Source organism: Pelodiscus sinensis, chromosome 3 (assembly GCF_052426305.1).
Source record: "Pelodiscus sinensis isolate ZL-2025 chromosome 3, ASM5242630v1, whole genome shotgun sequence".
Lineage (NCBI taxonomy): Eukaryota > Metazoa > Chordata > Testudines > Trionychidae > Pelodiscus > Pelodiscus sinensis.
Window position 1 is genome coordinate 112,472,036 of NC_143054.1, and position 14,782 is coordinate 112,486,817.

The 14,782-nt window shown below is 46.2% G+C and overlaps 1 protein-coding gene across 5 annotated transcripts in view; it reads left to right on the top strand.

Moving 5' to 3' along the window:
* SCAF8 (SR-related CTD associated factor 8) overlaps positions 1–14,782 on the top strand; it is a 204,500-nt gene that overhangs the window by 42,366 nt on the left and 147,352 nt on the right. For 4 of the 5 annotated variants that reach the window (XR_012902730.2, XM_075924488.2, XM_075924487.2 and 1 more), the window contains exons 8-9: positions 3,238–3,317; positions 4,454–4,571. Coding sequence is in view for 4 of the 5 variants with exons in the window: in XM_075924488.2 (XP_075780603.2) it covers positions 3,238–3,317; positions 4,454–4,571 (198 nt within the window). In the remaining variant the exon portion in view is untranslated. The remainder of the gene's footprint in view (positions 1–3,237; positions 3,318–4,453; positions 4,572–14,782) is intronic. The other variant, XM_075924489.2, reaches the window with a different exon arrangement.

The window sequence follows — 14,782 nt, forward strand, 5'->3', positions numbered from 1 at the left end:
CTTCTTCAACTATCCACCCTGCAGGAGGGGTTGTGTCACCCCCTTTCCCAGGTGTGAGAAGCATTCTGACTCGACTTCTGATACAAGGATCTCTAATTTATTTTAGGGGATGTTGTTTTCTGTTATAAATACAACTGCAAGATTCCAGACCCTTGTTTTCTTTGGGAGGACCAGTGCTGGATTCCCTACCTTCACTCTCACTCCCGATCTTGCGGTATCCCCTATTGACCTTATTGGGATCCAGGGGCAATGTATAACAACAATTTTGAGGGGCCTCAGTTTAGTCCCACAGGGAACAAAGAAGACTTGATTATGTGGTATTTTCCATTCCTCCTCCCAATTCTGAGCACAAAGAAAACTCTGAGGAGAAAGAGGCAAAATCTGACAAGGAGGCTGCCCTCTTACAAACAGCTCATCATCCGATGAAGCAATAATTCCACTACTGACCTCATTTAATTGATGACTTTAGGCACTTCCAGGACTTGATGAAGTGGGTAGCTGTCAGCCTGCATACTCCCCTAGAAGTAATCCAGAATAGGGATGTGAATGGTTAACTGTTAACCGGTAAGCCTCACCCTTACATAGCTCCAACCCTTTCTGAAGCAGTAGCCACTATATGAATTAGCCACACTCAACTGACCAAATAGTCACATGTGGCTAGTGTGTTGGACACCACAGAGTTAACCTGTGGGGGCTGGAGCAGCTCCCTGCTCTCCAGGACAGAGGGCACTCCAGCCTGGCCAGAGCAGCCCCTGTTGGCAGCGGGCCTGTCCCCAGTGCCACACAGGCAGAGGCACTCCAGTTCAGCCAGAGTAGCCTCTGTCTGCAGAGGTGGAGGCTGCCTTGGCGACTGGGGAAGCTGTTCCTGCACAGCTGGATTGGAGAAGCCCTCATGCCTGTCTCTGCCTTTAACCATAATGTAATGTTTAATTGGTTAACTAATAATTAAACAGTATTTACATCCCTATCCAGAATTCCCATCACATGCTACTGGACTTATTACCCATAGACTCATAGACTCCAAGGTCAGAAGGGACCATTATGATCATCTAGTCTGACCCCCTGCACAGTGCAGGCCACAAAATCTCACCCACCCGTCCTAGAATAATCCTCTCACCTATATCTCAGATATTGAAGCCTTCAAATACTTTGAAGACCCCAAGATGCAGAGATCCTCTAGCTGTGATCTGTACCCCATGCTACAGAGGAAGGCGAAAAACCTCTAGGGCCTCTGCCAATCTACCCTGGAGGAAAATTCCTTCCCGACCCCAAATATGGCGATCAGCTAAACCCGGAGCATGTGGGCAAGACTCATCAGCCAGACACCCAGAAAGTTCTCTAACCCATCTCTACCTCTGCATTAATAACACTGCCAATTAATGAAGCTCTTCGTCTGTCTATCTTAGTAAACTCCAGCAGCAGCAGCACCCCACACCAATGCAAAATGTCTGATTACATATATAAAAAAACCCCTAAGTGCCAGCCAGGGATCCTGAGTTTTAATTTTTTCACCGAATACCAAACTTTCTGGTGATGGGACACAATCATTGAAAGGAGTAGGCAGCATATTCAAAATGCCACCTCTTTTTATAAAGACCAGAGATGTCTTGTCACAAGAGCTATTCTTCAGTTTTGGTGTTGCCTTTCTATTTCATTAGTGTGGGTGGCTGTAATGTCAGACAGATGGGTATTGGAGGTCATTTTGGGAGGGGGGTTATGCATCCAGTTGATCTCCATACAACCACTTTTTCTGTCTTTCTCAGGAATGCTTCTCACGATCTATTGCTTATACAGATGATCTCATCACTTTTAAGACTAGGATCCATAGATACTTGTGATCTGCCACTCATACTAGCTTCAATACCTGTTCCCTCTGTTGGCAGATATTCTTGTCTGCATGGCCAGTTTAGAGGAGAATGAAGGGCTATAAGGAGCAAATTCTCTCTTGACCAGTAAGAAGTCAACCCTGATCTTCTTTATATTAAGGCTATTTTAGACTGTTCTTATATCTAATGCAACCTTAGTGCAAATGAGAACACTAGATGAGGAGAGCTCAGAGTTAATACAGAGAGTATCGGCCTGCTGGTTCTTGTCCACATATTTGCCATATTCAGTGTTTGGACGTAATTTTTCCTCCAATGTCAGATTGGCATAGACCTGGGTTTTTTAATTTCTGCATGGGATGTGGATCACTTTGAGGTTTAAAGTACAGGTTGGACTTCCCTGGTCCAGCACCCTTGGGACCTAAGTGGTCCCAGATGAGGTCTTCCTATCCCTCACAGCCACTGGCTCCTCTTACGGCTAAGGTGTCTAATATTTTCTTCATTGAAATCTGAAGAGCTGCTCCTTGGTATTCTGTATACACACTTGCACAAGACTACTCTTTTTTACTTCTAGATCTGATGCTTACTTTGGGAAAGTAGTTCAGCATAATCCTTGTTTTAGTACAAGACCCATAGGCAGCCTTTCTTAGGGGTTTGCATTGTTTACTAGGCTTTCATAATTTAAAATAATCAGAGGCTATCCTGAAGAAGGAAAAAAGCTATTATGTTAACTAGTTATTTTCTATTATATCTTCTGCGTATCTCCTTACCTTCTCTCCTCTCTCTAAATTGTGCTTTTATAAAACTGGTGTTTAGCAGAAGGAATTGAGGTGTTTGGTAATAAAACATTTGAATGTTTAGTGGTGAGAGAGGGCTTTTGTTAGGCACTACATGTGCAGAGGCAACACTTTTGAAGAAACACCACAGTTTCCATGGCAGGTAACTTGTGTTTCTGAATCTATATATTTTGCTTATATCTTTGATTTTTTTTTTCTTTAAAATTAAATTGTCATTGAAGGAAAACTATGCCCTAATTTGTTTGATATCCACAGGTAGTATCTAACAAGTAGTAATTCTTCAATGCCACGTATTATGTTGGTGTTGGCCATAATAATTGGCCAACTGCTAAAGGAAAAATCTCACATGCACATGCAGGTTATATTTAATATTTTACCTCAGGAGAGTAATCCTATGTTAACTATTGGACAACACATGTTCTTCTTGGATTAACTGGCAGAGCTCAAGAATGATACAGCTAAGGGTTTTCTATTTAAAAGAATAGTCAGTTTTCCTACATTATGTCTTTGTAGAAATAGAAACTTCCTATTTTTAGATTACTAAGTATTTTGAATGTCTTGCTAGGAAACAGTTTATAATACATGTTCTTTCTAATTCTTTGATTGTTTTCTCCTAGAAGCTGATGGACAGGTTTGATTTTGGGGAAGAGCCTGAATTAAGTGAAGAGCCTAAAAAAGAAACTCCCAATTCCCAACTGTAAGATCAGGTTACATTCATTTTTAATTAGATTTTTTTATTTTTCCTATTAAACATTGCCATAATTGAATATTGAATGTGAAAAATAGACCAGTTAGTGGTCCTTCAGTATATGTCAACTACTGTACTGGAGCAGTGGTAACAGAAAACAATTTACATACATTTTAATAGAACATTTATATGTTTTAAATGTTTCATCTAGCATTTCTGCCATTGTGTGAGCACCCTTCAGCTGCCTGCCTACCATTTTAAAACAGATTGAGAGTTTGGTTTGAGAATAGTGCTTTACATAGAGTTACAATCTTATATTTCATTTGGAGGGATAATAATTAGAGCTAAGGGATGTAAAAGGTTAACTAATTACTCTGTAAGCCTTAGGCTTGCCAGTATGCTTACCTGGAAGAAGTAGGCCTCCCCTGTGATGCTGAGGGTAGGGATGTTAAGTCATGGTTAATTAGCTAATTGAATAATTGATGTAAATTCCATCAACTACTCGATTAGTCAATAAGGTGGCTCTGCATTTTAAATATGGCTCTGGGACTGCTGCAGCTCTGCCTCCCCTGCACTCCTCCCGCACTGCAGAGATGGTGTGGGGTGAACTAGCTTTTAAGTGTGCTCCTCCCAGCAACAGCTCCCTCCTCTTCCTCCCACTGCCTCTGATAGAGGCTGCGGGGGAGTGAGTAGTCGAATAGTCATTCAGCTACCTGATAAGCATATGCTTTTCAGGTAGTTGACTAGTTGCTTACATCTCTAGCTATGAGACTAGCTAGCAGGATCCCACCCGCAGACTGCCTGGCTGGAGCAGCCCGGTCTGGCTAGAACACCCCCTGCCATGCGTGGCAGGCAGGATCCCTGCACCACAGAGACTGCGGGATTGTAGCCCTTGTGGGACCCAACCCAACTGGTTAACTGTTGTACCCACTCTCCCAGCAGTTAACTGGTTAAGCAATATAATTGTTTAATCATTTAACAGTTTTAATGGCTATTTATGCCCCCTAGTGTGTCTTAAATTGCCTGTGTGTTTGGAAAATGTATGTGTAGCATGCTACTTTTTAAAAATATATTTTGTTTATTAGGTTATTTAGTCTCAAGAAACAAAATTCAATGCTGAGCGTTTTTCAATTATTTTATTCTAGGCCTCTAGTATCAGAGTCTGTGAACAGCTCACTTTTTCATCAACTTGCTGAACAACTGCAACAACAAAATTTAGAACATCTCCGACAGCAACTTCTAGAGCAACAGCAGCCTCAAAAGGTAACTACTCCATCTTATGGTTATTACTGTAATTGATTCTTGTGTTCTTCCACATCGTTAAAAATACAGACTGTGCTTTAGGACAATAAACTGTTTTTTCCCCCTAATATTCTTACTCATAATAATGAAACTCTGTCACTGGCTAATTACATGGATTAGGTTTATAAAGTTATGACTTGGATTAAGTGAAGACAAAAAACAAAACAAAAAATCCAAAACAAATGTGATCTATAACTTTTGTACTTATTAAGTTAGGAGGGACTAGCCTTTAGTTGAACTGCACATATGCTTCACTTCAAGCCATTCTGTTCACTCTTAAACAAGATTTTTGTTTTTTAATTCCTTCTTTCATGGAGGGCTAGAAAGATGGCTTGCAAAAGGAGCAAGAAATAAAGTAGAAATTGGAATCTGGGAACACAGGAGATATTCAAAGGACTGTTGGTTTTAAGGAAAACAAGATAAAACCCCCCACAAAAGTAAAAGATACTGAATTGTGCTACATAAGAACTTTTAAATATACATACATTGAAATATACAGCAGTTTCTCTCTGTACTTTCACTCTCCTTAAAAACTCTATTCCTTACTCTAGTGAAATCAAGTTGGCAGAATGTTGAACAGTACCCAGATTCTTTTATATGACCGTCCTGTTTTTCTGAAACTTGTGATTGCCCATTACTTTTCTGTTTCATGTGTTCGCCTGTTATCACAGCATTATTTTCCTTAACTCACCATTCTGTTTTATTTTTTGGATACTTAAGACACCTATATTTTCCTAAAGGATACATCTGGCTAGCAGCTAAGTTCCTGCTAAGCTGCGCAGGCAGGGAGCTCAGCTGACTAGCAGCAGGTAGAGGCGTCTTGCTAAGCAGCAGTGTCATACGGAGCTGTGTGTTTGAATTGAAGGAGAAGGCTGGGGGAGAAGGAGGGGAGAGTAATTGGCTGGGGGGAGGTCAAAGGAGAGGTGAGTTTAGAGAGTCCTGTGTGTGCAGGCAGGGAGAAATTGAGAGGCAGAAAGCTAGCACTCTCCTCAAGCCTCCTGGGCTAGGAAGGGGGAGGTAAAGGATTGACTGCATGAGGTAGGTGGGCATGAAGTAGGTGGGTGAAAAAGCAGGTGAGTGAGTGCTGGCATAGAGGTGAGGTGGAGGCAGGGGGAAGTTTGTTAGTGCTGTGTCCTGGGAGGAGGGAGGGGGGGGGTGGATAATTTGTTAGTGCTGTCTGTCCTGTCCTGACTCCCAGCTGGACTGCTCGTATCTGCAAGTTTGAGAAGCAGGATTTTATCCCAACCCCCAGCTAGGCTGGGGGAGCAGATTGCACAGGGATAGATGAGGGGAAAGGAGTGGGTGGATTCTGGCATCTTTGCAATGAGGTGGAGACAAGAGCCAGTTTGTTTGGGGTGTCCTGACTCACTTGTGGTAGTCCTCTCTGTCTGTCTGAGTTGGAGGGATGGTGGAGGGGAAAGCAGGCTGCATGGGGTGTGCACGCGCCACAATATTTGCATGATCACGTTTCAAACAAAGTTTACATAGGCGAAGTGTTAATGGCTTAAGGTAGGAAAGAAAAAGATTATTTTAACAGGGGTTGGGTTTTTTTAGCTTCGCAGATATCTAAAACACTGATCTTAATGATTTGTTTAAATCTAGTGTTAATATAATACAGTATACCGTGTATTAGCCAAGATCTGGCCTTACTATGTGGAAGAGTTTTGGCTGTTATGAGTCAGGAGTAGCAAGTATTAGGTGTGATGCTGTTTTGGAGGATGAAACCATATTTGCAAGCTCTGAAACATTCATCTGTCTACAAACCCCGGAGCCTGGTATTAATTTGTTTTGGGGATTTTACTCTTTGAGTTGGTGACACACACAAGGTGAAAGTTTCAAACCAGAAGAACTTTGATCTGTTTTTACAGGTCTCTGTTTCACTTTTCCTTATACAGGCAGTCCCCGACTTACGCGGATCCGACTTATGTCGGATCCGCACTTACGAACGGGGCTTTCTCGCCAGAGCAAAGCCTCAGAAGCGCGGGAACCCGCCGCGGCTGCGGCTTCAGTCGCGGTGCCTGTGGTCTGCTGGGGACCATTCCCAGCAGACCACAGGCACCGGGACTGAAGCCGCAGCTGCGGCGGGGTCCCGCGCCTCTGAGACTTTGCCAGAGCTTTGCCGCTGCGGCTCTGCTCCCTGTGTCCCTGGTCTGCTGGGGGGGGGGGGGGGGCGCAGCTAGTGTGCCCCCCCTCCCCCCAGCAGACCAGGCTTTTGTTTTGGACCCTGGGGCAGAGCAGCTGGGGCGCTGCCGATTGGTCCTGCAGCGCCGCTCTGGGCACTACTGGACCAACCCGGCAGCACCCCAGCTGCTCTGCCCCAGGTCCTGATTCAGCCGCTGCTGGTCAGTTTCAGCAGTGGCTGAATCAGGACGCCTGGGGCAGAGCAGCTGGGGTGCTGCTGGGTTGGTCCAGTAGCGCCGAGGAGCGGTGCTACTGGAGCAACCCAGCAGCACCCCAGCTGCTCTGACCCAGGCGTCCCCAAGTCAGCCGCTGCTGAAACTCTCCAGCGCTGACTACAGGAAGCCCGAGGCAGAGTTGCTCTGCCCCAGGCTTCCTGGAATCAGCCGCTGATCAGTTTCAGCAGCAGCTGACTTGGGGAAGCTTGGGGTTCTTAAGTTGAATCTGTATGTAAGTCAGAACTGGCGGTCAGTTTCAGCAGCGGCTGAATCTGGACGCCAGTTCCGACTTGCATACAGATTCAACTTAAGAACAAACCTACAGTCCCTATCTTGTACGTAACCTGAGGACTGCCTGTATAGCGTGGATCCTAAACATTCCCCAGAGAAATCATATATGCCTTAATGAATGCCTTTTATTCTCCTTTCCAGTGTCAGTAAATATTGTATTAGTATTTGCAAGGAGAGCATGATTATTTCTAGTTGACTCATAGATTTGTTTAGCGTCTTAAGGTAGAGTTTGTATGGCTAATGTGCTTTTTGTGTGTTTACTAGCTAAAGTTGTTAGGATAATGATAAATGTACTGCAAGAGTAGTGTTAATTTTTTTAATTTGATTTCATGTGAAATATAAGCATTGCTCCTTGTTAACTATTTTCTGTTTTAATTTATTGTCTATATATATATATATGTTTTTTGTTTGTATTGGTGGTGCACATCCACACACTACTTCAATATTGGTGTTGCACATGAGAAATTTCAACCTGCCCAAAAGAAAATTCAGCCCATCCAAGGGTAGAAAATATAAGATGGAACACTGATTAGCAGGCTAGAAATTATATATTTTAAACAAAACTGTTCCTGTGGGACAATGGAGTGATGTCATCCACGTCACTCTGAGTCCCACCTGCCTCTTCCCTCTCTCCCTCCTCCCCCCTGTCCCAGCTCGAGCCTGACCTTGCTGCTTCCCCTCACCACTTGGAAAAAATTGCTATTTTAAACTAAGCCCCTACTCTCCTTCTGCCATCCCCACCCCCACAGCACTTTGAGTGCCAAGAAACATGGCACAATAGCCCGCAGACCCCACATCACAGCCCAAGGCCAGGGGAAGGAGCGGAGAGGACAGTGCTCAGGAGAGCAGTCCAGGGGCCAGTGCTAGGAGCGGGGCTTCCAGCCAGACTTATGTGCCAGCAATGGGCTCTTGGGGAACTAGAGTACGGCGCCCAGTCACCCAGAGTCTGGCTGCCCCAGAGGATACTCACCCCCTCCTCAGTGGCTGTACTTACTGCAGTTGCCAGAGCAGTCCTCAGCTTTTCAGGGAAGCCACCACACTGACCTGTCTGCTCCTTCCCTTCCGCTGCCAGCAGGTAAGCGGGGGGGGGCGGGGCTGGGAGGGGGGCTCTGTGGGCAGAGCTAGGGCAGTGAGCAGTGCAGGTGAGACTGCACGAGGCAGAGGTTGGGACAGTGCCCCCCCACGCTGCTCCTTTCCCCACCTCAGCAGGTTGCAGTGCCCTGGAGCACTGCATGCACATGACACTATCTGCACCTTGCTGCACCCCACATCGGGCTGGCAGGCATCTCTGTGCCTCTCCGGTTGCTGGGGTTACAACAGGCTTGGCATGCACTAGGGCCAGGAGCGGGGGAAGGGAGGTTATTGTTGGGGAGGGGAGAGAAAAGGGGGGGGGGAAGGAGAAGAAACCTTGGCTTTCAGGGATGGGGGAGTGGAAAGCCGTCTGGGCTGGCGTGGAAGGGGAAGGGAAAAGAGACCCAGTCTGGTGCAGCAGGGGGAGGAGGAGTCCTGGGCTAGTGTGGCAGGAGAGGGAGAAGGGACTCAGGCTCCCAGGGCAGGAGAAGAAGGGGCCTCCGCTGGCCAGAGGGTTGGAGGGAGAAGGGGACCCAAGCTGGCATGGCAGCAGAGGGGGTGGGGTAGAGAAGGGACTCAAGCTGGTGGGGGAGGGAGAAGGGACCCAGGTTGATGTGGCCACAGCCTGGACCTCACCTGTGACTGATGAGGAGAGCCAGGGTTGCCTACCCCCCGCAAAAGGGGGATTGGCATGTGCAGCGAGCAGGGGCCACAGCCCCCTTAGTATGTTCTGATAAATGGTCATTACAAAACATGGATTCTAAACGTCTGTTTTATATGGAGCTCTCTTTTTGTCATTTTTTTAGTTTCATTTTAATTCATTTTATGAATGCCCAGTACATTTAGTACTGTCAGATTGCATCATGGTGCCCTGACAGTTTTTTGAATGCAGTGCATTATTGTAATTAATAATAAAGATGGTAATAATAGCTTTTTCCCAGCCTGTCCAGAAGAGAAGTAATATTCTTTTGCATGTGTCCTGTGCAAAAAATTACTCTATATATTTTTTTTAAGAAATTGGCTTCTCCGAATTGAATTTGAAACTATAAAAGTCATTTTTTTCTTTATATAGAAAGCCATCTGCCTTCTGCACTAAAATTCACATAAAATCTGGATGTGTTCCACATCAGGTGTAGAGCGTCCCAGTGCCTCTGGATGGAGTTTCACTAGCAGTGCTTCAGCAGGGGCCGCGCATACGCGACGCGCAATGCGTGCGAACTCCCTGACTAGCTATGCGCAGATGCTTCCCCCCGCCTCCCTTCACTTCCTGTCTACCGTCCCTGTCTACTGACAGAACATGGCAGTGCTCTTCTCTCCTCAGCACACTTAGTTGTTAAAGTAGTTAGTTTTTAGTTAGTTACTAGCTTTTGGTTAAGTCTTTCAGGGTATGTCTACACTACCACCCTAGTTCGAACTAGGGTGGTTAATGTAGGCAACCGGAGTTGCAAATGAAGCCCGGGATTTGAATTTCCCGGGCTTCATTTGCATGTTGCCGAGAGCCGCTATTTTTAAATGTCCGCTAGTTCGGACTCCGTGCCCGTGGCAACACGCGGCACGAACTAGGTAGTTTGGATTAGGTTTCCTATTCCAAACTACTGTTTGGTGTACCGGTAGTTCGGAATAGGAAGCCTAATCCGAACTACCTAGTTCGTGCCGCGTGTAGCCGTGGGCACGGAGTCCAAACTAGCGGACATTTAAAAACGGCTGCACCCGGCAACCTGCAAATGAAGCCTGGGAAATTCAAATCCTGGGCTTCATTTGCAACTCCGGTTGCCTACATTAACCACCCTAGTTCGAACTAGGATGGTAGTGTAGACATACCCTCACTGTTTCTTGTTATTTAGATTAAATTAGTACTAGTTTAAAAAAAAAAAAAAAAGACGGCACAGGGTTTGAACCACCGCTTCAGCATACAAGCTGGCATGAGCTCTCCCAGCTTCAAACTCTGTGCGCTCTGCAGTGGTGCGGTGTCTGCCTCTATGGGCATGACTCCTGCCTCACATGTCTGGGGAGCTCTCATTCGCACAGAGATTGCCCGCACTGTGTCAAAATGAGACTCGGGTCTCACGGAGAGAAGGAGCTTATATTGAAAAAGCTCCATAATGACAACAACAAAAGACATGCCTCTGACCCAGGCTCTGGGCATGGCTTAATACCTAAGAAAGATAACTCTAAGCCCTCTAAAAGAAGGGCAGGATCATTACCTCAGCAACCCACCAAGAGGCAGTCTGAGGGAAAAAAATCAGACCACTCAGGCAAGAACCGTCTGAGCATGTTTAGCCAACCAGGTACTTCGGGTGAACAGCGTAGTAAGCCTGAAAGCACTTCAAACGCTCCACCAACAGAGGCAAAGTGCCATTCTGTGCCAGCCTCAGCAAATCCGGTAACACTGACCCAATGACAGCTACACGGGTACCTCAGCCTCTCAAGATGGCACCCAGAGAAGGGATAGAGCATTCTGAGAACACTTCCCTTTTTCTCAATTATTAGGGGCAATAGCTCTCCCTCTCAGCTCTGCGGTAAAAACGTGCTCCTCTCAGCTAGCGCAACCCCCCGCGTCACAAACTTCTCTGATTACGTACAGGGAGAATAAAGACTTGCACATTGATGCAACTCTTCACTCCCCTAGAGAAGTGCAAGCTCGTTACCTCAGCAACCCACCAAAGGCAGTCTGTGGTAAAAAAGTCAGACCACTCAGATAAGAACCATTTGAGCACGTTTGACTGTCCACGTACTTCGGACGAACAGTGTAGTAATCCAGAAAGCGTTTCAAATGCTGCCCTTACAGAGGCAATAGGCCATTCCGTGCGAACCTCAGAAACCCTGGTAATGCCGACCATTATGACAGCTCCACCTGTACCTCAGCCTCTCATGATGGCACCTAGGGAAGGGATAGAGCACTCAGTCAATACTGCACCTTCCTCTCAACTATTAGGGGCAATAGCTCTCCCTCTTAGCTCTGGGATAAACGGGCTCCTTTCAGCTAGCACAGCCCCCCACATCACAAACTCCCCATATCACATACAGGGAGAATAAAGTCTTGCAGATTGATTCATCTCTTCACTTTTAATGAAGACAGACACATTTAGTCACTGCTTTCTGATGACTCAGATTCGCCGTCTCCCCCCTCACATGAAGAGGGAGAGGATTTTGGTGCTGGCAAAGACAATAAAAGATTAGACTCGTTTCATCACAACTGGTCCCTGATTCAGAAGGGTCACGGGGGACACACAGTCACTTGCAACTGGACCTTATCAGAGCGCAAATGACTCCCTGGGATCCCTACCTGTGGATGTTCCTGCTCGTGGCCTACCGCCCACAGTGGCAAATGTGGGACTAACCTCCACAACAGCACAGAAAGAGACTATTTAAAATTAAACATATAGATAAGGCTCTCACGATGTACTGAATCGCCTCACAGACACATTAGGAGGAGTGATAATGAGAGCCAATATTCCCCTATGTCAGCGATGGGATCTTTGGCTCACACAACATCATTAGCTGATACGGGGGAGGCAATTCTACCTCCCTCCACTAACACTTTGGAGGACGTTTCCTCTTTCCAAAACTTATTTAAAAGAGTTGCACAAGATCTAAATATTCCTGTGGAGGAAGTACGGTATATTCCCCACGAGCTCGGTAATATCCTACAAGCTGAATTTCTCTTCACATATTCTCCCCACCCCTAATCCCTTTGTGGTGGATGCTGCACAGCAAAGAAATAGGCACCAAAATTACTTAACCCCCTCTGACAAAGACAATAAAAGATTAGACTCGTTTGGTAAAAGAGTGTATGCTGCAGCCACACACCAGCTGAGGGTAGCAATTTATTCAGCCCTGCTTAGTAAATACTATTATAACAATAACATGAACACATTTATTGATGATCTGCCCGAAAGCAAAAAACTGCATATTTCAAAGCCATTGTTTCTCAAGGGGAGTCAATTTTCACGTATAGCGTTGCAAACGGCTTTCGATGCAGCAGACACAGCCACAAGAACGATGGCTACAGCTGTCACTATGCAGCTGGCCTCCTAGTGCAACCCTCTTCCTTCATCATTAATTACCTCAGACACATGGGACCAAACCATTTTCAGTACATGGTCCTACCCTTCGGGCTCTCTCTATCTCTATTTTCCAAGAGCCTAGTGGCAGTCACTGCCCACCTCGGACAAGGAGTTGCCATATATCCCTACCTGGCCGACTGCCTAGTCAAAACAAGGTCCAGACACGAGTGCCATCAACACCCTCATCTGGTGCTAGACTGTCTTCATTCTCTAATACTTCTAGTAAACCACCCCCGATCAATGCTTACACCCTTGCAGACCATCCAATTTATTGCGGCACACCTCAACTGTGTCACAGCCAAAGCTTCTCTCCCTCCCGACAGAGCTACTCACATCAGCCTCCTGGCATTATCCCTACAGGACATGCCAAAAGTCACCACACTTGACTTCCTTTGACGTTTAGGCCATATGGCTTCCTGCAACCCTGTGGTACGCAATGTGAGGCTATTTATGAGGTTTCTCCAAGGTTGGCTCCTAACGCAGTACAAACCAAACATTCATTCACTGACAAAGAGGCTAACTATGCCTCCATCAGTCAAAGTTTAATTAAAATGGTGTCCAGTCTAACTACAGGCACGCCCCTTCAAATCCAGACAGCCCACAGGTATCTTACATCCTCTATCACCCGCAAATCAGCACACCTCTCCCTCAACTCTCGATGCTCCATCTAAAAGCGGGCACCTCAGTGCTTCACTGGCATAGAGCTCCAGGTCTCCCAACAAGTCCAGGAAGTTCTTCTGCACAGCAGAGCTCCTGCAACAAGAAAAACCTATATCAGTAAATTTACTTGATTTACACACTGGGCCTGCGAGCGCAATGTATCACTGCAAATAGCCCCACTCCCAATAATATTGGATTACATACTGCACCTGACACAGTCTATTCTCTCATTGGCCTCAGTCAGAGTGCACCTACCAGCTATAACAACATTCCATGTACCACTGCATGACACCACTTTGTTTGCACACCCCACGATGAAACAGTTTTTGAAGGGCCTCCAAGCTCTATACCCTGACGTGTCACCCCCACAAAAACAATGGGACCTCCACCTGGTTCTGAAGACATTAACAAAACTGCCCTTTGAACCTATGGCCACATGTTCCTTACTCCATGTAATGCTTAAAACAGCGTTCCTAGAGACTATCACATCAGCAAGCAGAGTAAGCGAATTGGCCGCTCTCATGTCCGGACCACCATTTACTATTTTTCTTACATGTGGCCACACCCTAATTTTTTACCTAAGGTACTCATGGCCTTTCACATCAATCAAATGTGTTTTTCCCAAAGCCCCATTCCAGTGCCTTTGAAGCACAGATGCTCACACTTGACATCAAAAGCGCTCTTTCTTTCTACATTGACAGAACAAAATCATTCAGGTCTTCTCCTCACCTGTTTGTTTCCATAGCTAACCATAACACGGGAGAGAGAGTATCCTCTCAAAGAATATCAGAGTGCATTAATACCCGCTATTCACTTAATAACTTTACCTGCACCTGCTCCAATCCGAGCACACTTTACGAGGCCAGTTGCAACCTCGGTCGCATACCTCAGAAAAGTTCCACTGGAGGACATTTGTGCAGTAGCAACGTGGTCCACGGATCACACTTTCACGAAACTCTACTGGCTTTCCTTGGGTCCTTTATGCCACACTAAGTGAGCGAAGGCTGTGGTGCAACAGAATACTTACCGGATCCGAAGTCCCTACCTCCATAAGCAGGGCTCGCCATGCCACGGCAAGCCCCGCTCGCCAGCCGTGCTGTCTGGCAATCTGTGCATGCGCAGATCGCCCGAACCCGGCTCTTCCAGGTTGTAATCTACTTGCCACGGGCAAGTAGATTACATAGATTGTCAAGCCCTGTCCATAAGATAGACTGCTTGTAGTCACCTGATGTGGAGCACCCCCAGGGACCTCTCTCTCTCGAAGGAGAAGAGGAGGTTATTCACCTCCTGTAACTGACATTCTTCGAGATAAGCGTCCCTGGGGGTGCTCCACTACCCTCCCTTCCTCCCCTCTACTTTGGAAACCTATAAAAATAAAATAAAAGCAATCTTGTCAATCACGATCCCCCGCCCGGTTCCGGATAGAGAAGGAACTGAAGGGAGGCGGGGTGGCTGTGCCTACACATAGCTAGTCAGGGAGTTCATGTACGTTGTGAGCCGTGCATGCGCGGCCCACACTGAAGCACTGCTAGCAAAACGCCATCTAGAGGTACTGGGACGCTCGACACCTGATGTGGAGCACCCCCAGGGATGCTCATCTCAAAGAACATCAGTTACAGGAGGTGAGTAACCTCCTCTTCTGTTGTTAAGTTGGAGAGCTGTTTCCTTTATTTTTCTAAAATATATT